Raw genomic sequence first — 13,479 nt, 5'->3', positions numbered from 1 at the left:
CCCTACACAGGCAGTAACCAAACTCTTCCTATAAACAGATGGCATGAGAGCAGGGACCCTCTCCTCAGCCTCAAAGTCCCCACCCTGTTAGTGCCGCTCACAGTCAAAGCAATAAAGTTGTAAGAGGAGTCATTTAACATCCGGATTCGTTTAAAAGAAAAAAGAAAAAGGAAAGGGGAAATAAAGGAAGAGAGGAGGCTTCATGGGCTAAGCCAACTCTCCGCACAATCCTCTCCCAAACACATACGTCACAGAGTCAAGCGAAATGTTCTAAAGTTAAATGTGCCATTTTATTATCATTAGATAGCTTAGCTTAATAGAAGCGCATTACCGGCATGCCGACTTTATGGCCCCGGGCCAGAGTGGGGAAGCACCTACCCACGAGTGCCTTGCCAAAATTGACTGGGGGGGGGGTTGGGTTGGAGCTGCGATGTCTTAGGAACCTCAGAATTGCGGCGCGTGATCATGCATGCGTCCCCGCACACTTCCTGCACAATTCAAGATGTGCACCAAATACAAGATGTGCACACACCCCCCCCCACACACACACCCTTCTCCCCCCCAGACTGCCTCCTCAGTTTGGAGAAGCATCTCCTTAAATGCAAAGCTACGGGCTGCAGCTCTGTGACAGAGCACCTGTTTTTCATGCAGAAGGCCCCAGGTTCAAACCCCAATGGCATCCCTGCCTGGAGGGCTGTTGCCAGTCAGTGCAGGCAATACTGAGCTAGGTGGACCAGTGATCTGACTCGGTATAAAGCAGATTTCTCTGTTCTTCCTACGTGTAGGCTAGGATTGTTACTATTAATTCAGTTTATAATTTCCCAGCTGGTCCAGATAAGCCCCCAAAGACAGTCATCTCTGCATCCTGAAGTAGCTGAAGGGTCCAAGAAGATGAAGGGCCACTGAATGTCACCTAAAGCCAAATTCAGTGTGGAATTTGGAAGGTCCTGTTTGGGTTGGTTGCTCGGAGGGGTGGGTGGTGAGCAAAGCTGCAGCCCAGAGGGTTTTGAGGGCTGATGTTTCCCAGGGGTGTAGTCGTCCGGGGTCTTGGGGGATCTTAGACCCCTTACATTTTTGGGATCAGGGTCCCGATGTCTCCAACGCCCTGCAAGCCAATCAGCATGAAAGGGGAGTGTGTTAGCCACTGGGAAGAGTCTTCTAACATGCTTCCTTGTCCTTTCCTGCTGACGGGAGCCAATCAGAGTGAAAGGAGGTGAGTCAGCCGTTAAGAACACTCTTCTCAGTAGCTAACACTCTCCCCCTTTCATGCTGATCAGCTTCTAAGGAGGTCTGCTGTTGTGGGAGAAGGACTGAGGAGTGTGGAGGTCACCCTGGAGAGCGAGCAAGCGAGGGGGTGTGGCATGACTAGCATGAAGGGACCCTGAGCTGCTCAACCTGCCACTACACTACTGGGGGAGGCGCCTGCATATCCCTCGTTTCCCCCACAGAAGGTTCTCAACAGCAACATTTTGCAGCAAATCCAGAGGGCTCTGCTTGGCCACAAGGATTTATTTATTTATTTATGTTTAAATAGAGAGTCCAAAAGCCAATGCAAAGAGCATAGCCTGATTTCTCTGGACAGGTGGGAAACGGACAGGATTTCCCATTCGGTTCATTTGCCACCGAATTTCACCTATAGCACAATCGGGGGCGCACGGCAGGCCTTGTGCTCAGTTGAGGGAATTGTGACAGGAGAAAGGAAATTGGCAGGATTTCAAGGTGGGGGGGGAGGGCGTGCTTTCCTGTACTAAAGACCCAAACTCATTGCCATGGAGCCCAGTCCCATTCGCCAGCCCCACCCTCCAAGCAAAATTAATAGGTCAGTTGCACGCAGACACACAAACCAATACCTTCAGGAGTTTGTGGGGAGGCGGGAGGGAGGCCAATGTGTCCGAGACTAGGCGGATGGGGTGAACTTGAATCATTTATAGACCTTAATAAATATGCAGATGAGGAGAAGAGAATGTGAGCCCTCGAGCTGTTCTCATTAATTATTGAAACTTATGGTAATGCGAAGGAGCCCGCGCATTGGCATCACACCGTCCCCTGCAACTCAGCAGCACTGCCTGAAATGACAGAATGAGAGCTCCCCCTCCCACCCGCACAGGAAACCTTCCCCCCCTTCCATGATGAGAGGGGTTGGTTAGCAAGGACAGAGCAGAGCCAGGGATTCTCCTTAGGCCAGGGTAGCCCAACGTGGCCCTCCAGGCCTCTCCATCCGGCCCCTGGGACACTTCATCCCCAGGCCATACCTCTCACCAGCTTTGCTCCGTGCCTTCCTGGAGCGCTTTAGCCTGGCTGGCATGTGTCCTTGAACTGTGACAATGCCACTCGCTGGCCTGGATGGAGCAGGACACGCATGTGTGTGTCTGCACAGAAGCTTCTCGCCTTTGTGCAGCTGGCTGGCACGTGACCTACCATACCAAGGCAAGAGACACATGCATGGCTCCTTCCACTTTGCCCAACGCTGGTATTCGGCCCGCAGAAGGCTGTCCTTGAGGCAATGTGGCCCTTGGGCTGCAAAGGTCCCCCACCCCTCACTCAGAACCTTCCTCTCCCTGCCAAACCAGGGGCGGGGGGGACCCCTGGCCCAAACGTGGCCCACCTGGCCTCCCCATTTAGTCCGCGAGGCTGTTCACATGACATCAGGTGTGGGGCAGGTAAAGCGGGCTCCAAGTTGTGGAAGGAGGGAGGGGAAGAGGTTTCCAGAGCTGCTGTTTGAGGCCATGCTGTGCTCCTCCTTCGCACCTCTGATGTCGGGAAGGAAAGGAAAAGCACCGAGGGGCTCACAAAGGTCAAGGGAAGGGCCCTTGGGGCTCAGCAGCAGGACATCTGCTTTGCATGCAGAAGGTCCCAGGTTCATTCCTCAGTAGCATCTCCGGGTAGGGCTGGGAAAAAGGGTGTCCTGTCTGAAACCTTGGAGAGCAGCTGCCAGTCAGTGTACATAGTACTGAGCTAGATGGGCCAACGGGTCCAATTCGGTAGAAGGGCAGCTTCCTATGGGATTTTGCCAACCCAGCTGTCAATCACGTGATGCCATAGTGTGATGGACAGGTGGGTTGCCTTGCCCACCTGGCGCAGTTGGCCTGGAGCCAGAAAGGTCCCCCACTGCTGCCCTACGGCCACTTCCCACCATTTGGGGACAGGGCTACTGAAGCTATTTTCTCAGCCAAGGCAGCCGGTCACCCCCGTCACACGCAGCGATGTGTAGAATTATGGATAAAGCGCCAAAACCGCATTTACTAACGGGGCCCTAAATCTGCCGCTCGTGGCAGCTGGTCCACTTAACCTCACGGTGGGGCCAGTCCTCATTTTTAGATAGCTGTGCTTTTTCTTTTCATTTAAAACACTCTCCTAGCTTCTTTTTGGGAGGTGGGGAGCACTTTTAAAATTGCACATGAGTTAGCTGAGGGCCAATTCACCAAGAGGAAAGGGTGTTTAAAAAAAATAAAAAAAATTCCTGGTCTCAGAACGTTGCATTTTTTCAATTAGCAAATTGCAGTGCCGAGGTCTCCAGAGCAACTGCAATTTTTGCCGGCAGTCAGTGGGGGGAAATGGTTAATTTGGGGAGATGTTATTAATGTAAGAAGAGAATTGGCATTTTTTTAAAGCCAGTCTAGCAGTTTTTCCAGAGCTCTTCACACATTATGGATTTTTTTTTTAAAAAAAAGTTGTAAATGGTGTCAGATTTTATTTTTTTAAAAGAGCACACTACACTAAAAATGTAAAGTGTGAATGCTGTGAACAGGTGTGTTTAAAAATAGGTATACCGTGCCAGGTACAGGCTCCCTGTCAGTGGCAGACTGCATGTCAAGCCTCAGTTCTGTGGCTGTGCAAATGTGAGAAATGGGCGTGCGTATTTCGTTACAGAACAGGGATGGGGACCCTGCAGCTGTCCAGAGGCTGTTGGCCTCCAACTCCCATCAGCGTTGCAAAGGGTGGTAACCCTGGGCCGGGAGAGCCATTCAGACATTGGTGACTTTAAGGCTGGATTACTGCAGTGCATGGGGCTTCCCTTGCTGCTGGATTTGGACACTGCAGTTGGTGCAGAAAGCTGCAGCACGGTTCCTGGCAGGAGCGAGACCCTGTCGGCATGTAACACCTCTGCTCAGAGATCTGCACTGGCTGTCTGTTTGCCACTGGGCCAAATTCAAGGTGGTGTTAGTGGTGTATAAAGCCCTTAGCGGCTTGGGACCAGTTTACTTTTGGGACCGCCTTACCCCCTAACGTGCCCACTCGAGCACTTTGATCTGCAGAACCAGCCCTGTTACATGTGCTACACAATGCTCATTCCACACTTGCAAAAAACCCATTCTTTTTAGCGTGGCAGCACCCACACTTTGGAACTCCGTGCCCAATGACATCAGGCAGATGCCTTCGCTGTACTTTTCCCAGCACCTCCTTAAAGCATTTTTGCTTTTTTGCAAGCCAGACCAGACAGGCAGAAGCTGACATATGATTTAAGCTCTTTTTAGCTTGCACTTAATTATCTTTTTAATGTTTTTAAATACTTGTTTTGTCGATAGTTTAAATGTTTTTGGGGAGGGGTTTGTAAACCGCTGCAAGGTTCTATTACAATCAAGTGGTATACACGTTTTGTTAAATAAAACTAAATTAAGAACCTAAGAAGAACTTGCTGGCTCAGGCCAACGGCCCTTCCAGTCCAGCATCCTGTTCTCACAGTGGCCAACCAGATGCCAATTATGGGTGTTGTGATGCAGAAAGGGAGGGACACAGGTTCTCCGTCCCTGCTATAGAGCAAAACGATCTCCTCCACCCTCTGGGTTAGAATATACTAATAAATGGCTGATGAATTTTTGCTCTGGGTGAAGCAGAGTCCCTGACACGGCTGCTTTGTGCAAAAAGTAGGAAGGGCTCCCCTTGGAAACCACGTCTTCTGGCCTGAAGTGAGTGATGGACCCCTTCTGCAGCTACCTGCAAATCAAATCCTGTGACTGTTTAGCAACCATCTGCTCCCTTCAACTGGGCAGCGTTCCAGCTGTTTCAACTCCTGGGAGAGATCATCCCGCATCTCAGGGGTGGGGTGTTGGGATTTCTGCAGCAGAATGCAGAAATAAAATGGAAATGGGCTGCCTTCAAGTTGGTCCCGACTTATGGCGACCCTACGAATAGGGTTTTCGTGATAAACGGTATTCAGAGGGGGCTTACCATTGGCCTCCCTCTGAGGCTGAGAGGCAGGGACTGGCCCAAGGTCAGCCAATGAGCTTCATGGCTGTGTGGGGATTCAAACCCTGGTCTCCAAGTTCGTAGTCCAACACTCTAACCATTACACCACACAGTGGCATAATTGGTCTCTTAAGACTGGAGAGTTGAAAGAATAAATAAATGTAAGGTGTATTACTACAAAGAGGTAAAGTCATGCATGCTGAAGCAGCCATACGGCTTCCACTCAGGGAGCCATGACTAACTAACTGAGAACAAAGGCAGGAAGGGGAGGAGCAAAGCCTGCAAAAACAGCAAACACTTTAGAGGAGGAATCAGCAGAAGGAAGAAAGATTGCCTTTCTGCCTTTCTGCCTATCATGGCCCGCTGGTTCAGGTCACCTGCAACATGTGCTGGTGCTTTCCTCCCAACATGGGGGACCTTTTCCAGCCCAAGCGTCACATGCAAGTGGTGGCCAGGTGACAAATTTGTCTTTGTGCAGTAGGCTATATCGGAGCGACCTGAAAGCCAGAGGTTTCTATAGACACCAGTGGTTCACGAACTTCTGCCAGGTGCTCTGTGGCGTCCCTGCGAAGAACTTACAATCTGAATTCTGTGGAATTCAAATTGTAATACAACAAAATACAAGAAGTAAAAGCAGCAATACAAATACAATTAACAATCATACAGCACCTAGCACAGCCCATTACAACTGTGGCAAGTGGGGAAACCAGTGGTACGCCAAGGTCCGTGGCAATTTCCACGTGGTGCATGGGGAACCACTGGTCTATGCTGACTGGCAGGAGCTCTTCAGGGTCTTTCTCATTCCTACTCGGAAATGCCACCGAGGATTGAACCCCAACCTGGGACCTTGGCATGCCCAGAGAATGCTCTGCCTCTGAGCTATGGCCCTAAACATAAAGTAAGTTTCTAGTCCTCATGGTTCTGAATAGAGGGCTGGTTTAAATAGGAACCTAGCAAGCTGCTGTATCCCAAGTCAGTCCACTGTCTACACTGACTGGCAGTGGCTCTCTGGGGTTTCAGGCAGGAAGCCCTCTTTCCCAGCCCTACCAGGAGATGCCAATGAGGAGGGACCCCGGGACTTCCTGCATGCCACGGCCCTTCCCCGTAGCCATGTCAGGAGGGGCGCAGCTACCTGACCCTGGCTCTCCACGCACCCAAGAGTCTCTCCTCGTTCGCTCAGAAAAAGTTCCAGCTGGGCCCCTGCTATGCCTTGGAACTCCTTCCCTGGGAGGCCCTTGCCAGGAAGAGGCTGCGAGGAGGATGCCTCTCGGTCACAAGCGTGTTATTTATGCTTCACCGTCGCTCTTGAGAGGATTACGCTGTGCAGCAAAGGCAGGTGGGGGGGAGCCCACAGTGCCAGAGCACTCAGCCTGCACCATCTGTTCCAAACGAGGGAAGATTTGTGGCCTGGATTGGCTCCGTTAGCTCCTTCCTCCCCAACCCAAGCCAGCACTTTCCACCATCACGGCCCAAGCTGAGAAAGACCCTGTGGAGGTTACGGGAGGGCAAGGCTGCAGGGCCCCTTAGGATAACACTTGCTGCATGCCACGGGCTACAGATTAGATGGAAGGAGGAGCAACATCCGGATGGGGGACCTGTGCGGCCCTCCAGATGATGTTGGACTCTGGCTCCCATCAATGCCAGAAGCTGGCATCGCCAATGGTCAGGGACGAGGGGCGTTGCAGTCCGGCAACATCTGGAGGGCCACAGGTCTGCCATCTCCCTCTCTCATCACACTAGGACCCAACGAGGTCATCCAAACGAAGTTGAATGTTGGGAGATTCAGGACAGCATATAGCTGAATGGTGGAATTTGCTCCCACAAGAGGGGGTGATGGATAGCAACGTGGATGGCTTTGAAAGAGAATTCGACAAGTGCCTGGAGGATACGGCTACTGGTGCCTACGAAGCCTGATGACTATGATCCGCCTCCACAGTCGGAGGATGCCTCTGAATGCTGGTTGCTGGAAACCGCAGGAGGGGAGAGCGGCCGCTGCTGCTGTGCTCAGGTCCTGCTTGAGGGTTTCCCTTTGGGGCAGCTGGTTGGCCACTGTGAGAAGAGGATGCTGGACTAGGATGGGCCCCTGGCCTGATCCAAGGTCTTGTGTTTATCCCTGCTTTAGCTGAAAAAGGTGTCCTTGAGGAGGGATGGAGAGCATTGGGAACCCCCAAGATGCTGTTGCACACCCAACTCCCAGCAGCCAGCATGGCAAGGATGAAGGGAGTTGTACTCCAACAACAATTCCGTATTGTTCTCCACCTCTGGTGTAAGAAATGGCTCCCTTATTCCTATTACACATCCACACACATCCACACACCCTAGTCCTTGAAAGGTCTAAAAGCACCTTTTCCCAACCCGGTACTCTCCAGATGTTTCCGATAACGGCGCCCATGAGTCCCAGCCAACATCTCCAGATGGCTTTGGACTACAATTGCTCTTGCCTGGGTCTGATGGGAGTTGTGGTCCAAAATATCTGGAGGGCACCAAGCTTGGATGGAGTGACCTAAAGCAGTGGCCCCCAAACTCCCCTTCCCCCAAGGACCACTTGAAAATTCCTGAGGGTCTTGGTGTACCACTGAATGATTTTTCTCCTTGTGGTAGTAATTGTAATACAGAAAAAAACAAAAAACAAAAGCAGCCATATAAATACAATTAAAAATCAATATGAATACTCACTGTGATGGATGTTCCGTCTCCCAACGTCAACTACAAATGCAAAGACATGCCGTGGATCGCCTGAATGAACCTTGTGGGCCACCGTTTAGGAACCACTGATCTAAAGGAAAACAGTGAGGATTCAACCTTGCCTGCAAATGAAGTCCTCTGATCTGGAAATTCTTCTCCAGATCTATAGGAGCTGGGTGGGGGGAAGCACTATTTTAAAACTTTGTAGACAAGATAAGTCAGTCACAGCAAGGGTTATAAAAATGTCTGCTCTTGGGTACCTTTGAGACTCCATTGTGAAAATAAAGCAATTATCCTGCAGAGCAACGGCTGCAATTACTACTTATTATTTATTATTTTATACATTAGATATATATCCTGCCCTTCCTCCCAGTAGGAGCCCAGGGTGGCAAACAAAAGCACTAAAAACCCTCTAAAACATCATAAAAACAGACTTTAAAATATATTACAACAAAACGTCTCCAAAAACATCTTTTAAAAGAAGCTTTTAAAAAGTGTTAAAAAGCAGTTCTAGCACAGGCACAGACTGGGATAAGGTCTCTACTTAAAAGGCTTGTGGAAACAGGGCAGTCTTCAGTTGGAGCCGAAAAAATAACAGAGATGGCGCCTGTCTAATATATAGCTTAATAATGTTATTGCCATAGCTCAGCCACACTTTATTTTAAAAAAATGCAAAGGGATTTGCGTTTTGGAATGGTTCCATAGAATATCGGCCCGTTCAATTGCTTAGAATATCCACTGTGAGTAGCACTGTTGAGTTGGCTAGAGGAGAAATGGGGGTGGGAGGGATTGACCTTGCCACCCTCCTTCTTCCCGTCCTCTCTGTTTTAAGAGATACTCTGCACAGGCTCGGAGGCGTCATCTTCTCTAGACTAAATTGATATACCATTTGGTGGTAATAAAACCTCAAGGAAAAGATAAATATGCATGGGGATTCAAGGAGGCTGGTGTTCTCCTTCCTGTTAATGGCAGCTATACCCCTCTGCTCCAAATTGCTTCTTCGATAGCTGGGCAAGGGCGCATTTGGCTTAGTTGGCTGTTTGTGATAGCAGCCAGCAGGGAAAGGGCCGTGGCTCAGTGGCAGAGCAGCTGCTTTGCATGCAGAAGGCCCAAGGCTCAATCCCCAATGACATCTCCATGTAGGACTGTGGGAAAGGCTCCTTGCCTTGAAAGCTGGGGGAGGGGGGCACTGCCAGCCAGTGCAGGTAATACTGGTCTGACTTAGCATGAAGCAACTTTGTATGTTCCCTGTGTACACACCTGCAGCCAGTGCACACTTGCAAAGGACATTGCCACACTCTTGGGAAAGGCTTCTGTGCACTTCTCAGTTAGGAGATTTTGCTCCCGGTGGATGGCGCTTAGCGGCCATTGGAGGTCACAACCTCCAAGGGTAGAAGGCAGCTTGCGTGACGGCATCTGAGATGCCTTTAAAAAAAAAAATACTCCACCAGGATTATTTCCCAAAACTGTCCACAATCCAAAACGAGATGGGAGGCCGCTGAAGGCAGGAATCTGCCACATCCAGCTAGCGCAATTGGATCACGTCGAAGTTATGATGCGTGCAACTCCAGCTTCGGGTACTGAGGCTGAGTGTTCCTCCTGGACCTAAAGGCACACAGGATTTGGGCCATCACTGCCTCCAGATGGCAATCTCTGGAGCACAGACAGGTGGGCATCCACCAGGAAAAGGCAGCTTGCCTTCTGCAATGGGAGACAGAAGGGGGGGAATCCTCCCAGCATTGACAGCAGTGTGAGAGTTGCATGTGCAGCCGTGACCATCACTACCTGTGACTCGAAGGTTCCTGTAATGTGCATGGCCCTCCCGATGTTGCTGGACTCCACCTCCCATCACCTAACAGCAGCTGGGGGCACAGCTTCCATGTCCCTGCTCTAATGCTTCCTCAGTTCCCCATGTATCCACAGAATCGTAGGAGAGCTGGAAGGGGCCTATAAGGCCATCAAGACCAACCCCCTACTCAAGGCAGGAATCCAAATGGAATCATCCCTTACAGGGCCTGTCCACCTGTCTCTCAAATGCCTCCAGTGTTGCAGAGCTCACCACCTCCCTAGGTCATTGGTTCCATTGCTATACCGCTCTGGCTCACCTTTTGCATCAGGTGCTTCTGGACTGCTCAAACTGCTTCTGAAGCAGGCATGCAGAGCAGAATTATCAGCAGTCACACGGAGACTGCCCGTTGGGTCTCTCCAGGAGATACTGCCCTGGGCCCACCCCTTTATGACTTTAGAGGTATGGCCAAATCAGGGACTCACACAGCAAGAAGCACACAGGGGTGGGGAGGAGGAGAGGCTCCTCTGCACATGGCAAATTCACTCTAGAAACATGTGTGTGTGTGTGTGCAGTGTAAGAATGAAGCATGCTTCCAGCTGCAGGTTTTTTCTTGCGGGGGGGAAACGGAAATAAGGCTCCACTACCAGAAAAGGAAAAATGCGCCTCCACCAACACTCCAAGAAAAGACACCAACGACCAGGGGGAGTTCACCAGCCGTAAATGATATTTATTTTCTTATTTAAAGTCGACAGACACGGGAAGGGGCAAAACATAATAATAATTAAAAAATCAAACGCACAACTGTAGTAGTGCAAAACCCCAAACAGAAACCAAACCCAGACCAGAGAGAGGAGCCTGGCAAGGCAGGGAGTCCCCCCTTCCTCCCCACCCCATCAGAGCTTGATGAGTCCAGTCTTGTGTATAACTTAGCAAGGGCTTTAAGTGAGTTGATTTTGGTTCGTGGGGGTGGGGGTGCTCCTGGCCTCGAGTGTGATGTGTGTCTTTGGAAGGAGGTGCGTGAAGAAACTCCTCTGGAAAGTCTGCCAGAGAAACAAGCATCAGCAACAGCAGCTAAATGCTTGCAAAAAAAAAAATCAAGCAAAGGCGTGTGAATGATTCAGGTGTTTTGGTTACCAGACCTCCTGTGAGAAAAAGGAAGGGGGGGGGACTCAGCCCAGCTTTTGGATCCCGTGTGTAATGCGTGTGGTGGCGGTGCGTGCGTGGTTATGGCAAAGGGCTGGAAGAATAGTTTTTGCTTCCAGGTTCCTTTGGAAACGTCCCTGGAGATATGGAGCTGCAGGGACGCTCGGATGGAGGAGGTGGCAGCCCCACCCCCCTCATCCCCCCAGAAACCAAGTGCAAGAAAATGTGGGAAGGGAGAATGTTGTGGCATGAAGCACAACCGTGCAGTGCATGGCACTCTACTGGTGAAATGGTTTCCCCCCCATTTTCTTTATTCCCCCAGTGGAGGAAAAGAAGGGATGGGGGGAGCACGCCTGTGTGTCTGCACGTATGTGCGTGCATGCGTACTTTTTGGCTCAACTTTCTAAAAAATGTTTTGAACAAAAGAGAAAAGGGGTACGCTCTCGCTTCCTGGGACACCACACAAGGGTCAGAATGGATTTAAAATTGTGACATAAAATGGGCAGGCACTGCATAAAGGCTCCCCCGCCCCAGACACACATGTTGACACACACACGAAGTGAGGAGGAGGAGGAGGGTGGTGTCCTCTGCAGTCAATGGAACCGTCCTGCAGCTGCAGACTGGGCCACCAGAGGAGAGCTTGGCAGGAGCGCAAAATCCATCCGGCACACACAGGTCAGTCTGAAATTGGTTGGGGTTGGTTGGGGGGGACACTGCAACTGAGCAATGGTCAGGCCTCCCTGCCCCCCACCCTTCCCTTCCCTGGGAGAGACAAGTGGCCTTGCAAAGTCTTTGTCTTTCTCTACCACACAAGAGGACAGTGATCATGTGGCACCCCCAGCTGGCGGCAGAGAGAGACACTCTACCAGGCAGTGCACTGGGCAAAGGGCACCCCCATCGCAGAGCAGGAGGGTCGGGAAATGAAGGGTGCACCACCTGCCAGCCTGCTCCTTGCCTGGGGCTACGCTGTGGTTTCTGCTGGCTTGCTCTCCGAGTCACTGTCGCTCAGGCAGCTCCGGGAGGAGTACTTGGACCTGTGTGTGCTGTCAAAGATGTCCCGCTCCTCGTCTGATTTGTCGTAGGTAAATGATTTCCGATAGCCTGGGGGGCTGTGGAAGGGAAAGAAAGAGGCAAAGTCACAAAACGCACATGGCTCTGGTGCAGGCAGAGAGTCCCGTTCTCACAAGGAGAAGCATTAGGATTGGTGGCTTGCCTTTCCCAGGCTAGCCACCTGCACACGTCAAACCACAATATGAATGTTCAATTCAAAAGCTGTCTCTCTCCACTTTTTTTTTTAAAAAAAAATCCTGTCTACGCAGCCCTCGCACACATGCGCAAGTGGTGGCCAGAAGGCCTGGTCAGTGTCAGCTGGGAAAACACCTTTTGTACCGTTTCTTCCCACCCATCCTGCAAAAAGCAAATGCGATAGCCTCTGCTAAGCCCGGCCTGGCTGGGCCACGCTCCGGCTGCCTCCCACGAAATAAGGCTGGAGCAACTCGGAAAGACCCAAACCCTCGTCAAGGCTATTTCTGAAGCCAGCTCTGAGTTCTCTCTCCTGATTAGGGCGGAGCAGGGGGAGGGCTCGCCAGCACCCACATTCTGCGCCCCAAAAGTAGATTTCTGCTGTTTGCATAAATTACGGACTTGCCGACATAAGTTTGCTTGCTGTGCATAATTTATTCTGTTCCTGCGAGTTGGGGGGGGGCTGCCCAGGATGGTGGAGCCCCGCCGACTCACCACTGGCAACCCTGTGCAGCGGTTCTCCCCCTTGCCCGCCACCCCCGGGTTTGGCTTGAAGCTGCATCAGGAATCTCACACACAGTTGCAATTCTGTTAGGGACTAGAAACATGATTCTAAACAAAGAAAGGAAAAGATAGACAAGAAAGAAAGGATGTTGAAATTTCTCAGAAGGCTAAATCCCATCCCCAGCATCAATTTCTGGGCTGGGCTGGTGTGATGATGGAAGATGAGCAGCCTGCAAGTCCTCCACCAGATCTCGTTAGAGGAGGAAGAGCTCTTTCAGGAACAGGAGGTAGCAAACAACAGGGCCTGATTTAAAATGTTGTTTTCTCTCTCTCAAGGTGGGGGCGTTTAGGGTTCTCTTCCTAGCTCATAGGCAGGGCCCCACGTCTCTCCTGGCTCCCTGCTTGCCTTGGCAAACCGTTAAGCCAGCAGCTCGCTTTCATGAGAGCTCATTATTCATTTTTATCATTTTTTCCCTCTCTCTCTCCCAGACACTTCCAGGGCATTCCACAGTGATTTACTCTCCTCTGTAGTTAGCAGAGCTAAGCAAATAATCTGTAGCAAATCAGGCATTTGTTGGAAATTTCACCCCTATCTGTTGCAAGCCACGCTCGGAAGACGAAATAACCTCACAAACTTGCTCATTATGGGGAGCCATTTGTAAATTCCCTCCCGGCATGAAGCATTTGCTGAGGAGGGGAGAGGATTTGCTACTGGAGCATTGCCAGTGAGACTCTCTCCCATCCCTCAAATTAGCCAAGTGGCATCTGCAACAGCATTTCTGTCTTCCGTTCAGGGAACGCCCACACTGCACGCGCAACGCAAACGTAAAGCGCAAGCAAGAGGCTGGGAAGGTAACTCTTGAGCCTTGGCGAGGATTTGTTGGAGAGGCTCAAGTCGAGCAGCCAAAATCATCTCGGCACCAAAGTGG

The 13,479-nt window shown here is 50.9% G+C and overlaps 1 protein-coding gene across 12 annotated transcripts in view; it reads right to left on the bottom strand.

The window, feature by feature from the left end:
- Positions 1-10,367: 10,367 nt before the first annotated feature.
- The window catches only part of MYO18A (myosin XVIIIA), a 150,295-nt gene continuing 147,183 nt past the window's right edge, over positions 10,368-13,479 (bottom strand). For 8 of the 12 annotated variants that reach the window (XM_061604630.1, XM_061604632.1, XM_061604634.1 and 5 more), the window contains one exon: positions 11,824-11,913. Coding sequence is in view for 4 of the 12 variants with exons in the window: in XM_061604636.1 (XP_061460620.1) it covers positions 11,766-11,913 (148 nt within the window). In the remaining 8 variants the exon portion in view is untranslated. Of the gene's footprint in view, positions 11,914-13,479 lie in introns of all 12 variants that reach the window. The other 4 variants (XM_061604636.1, XM_061604638.1, XM_061604641.1 and 1 more) reach the window with 1 other exon arrangement.

The sequence above is a fragment of the Rhineura floridana genome, chromosome 21, assembly GCF_030035675.1.
Source record: "Rhineura floridana isolate rRhiFlo1 chromosome 21, rRhiFlo1.hap2, whole genome shotgun sequence".
NCBI classification, from domain to species: domain Eukaryota; kingdom Metazoa; phylum Chordata; class Lepidosauria; order Squamata; family Rhineuridae; genus Rhineura; species Rhineura floridana.
The sequence above is the reverse complement of the archived record's forward strand: the minus strand, read 5'-3'. Positions and strand labels throughout refer to the sequence as shown.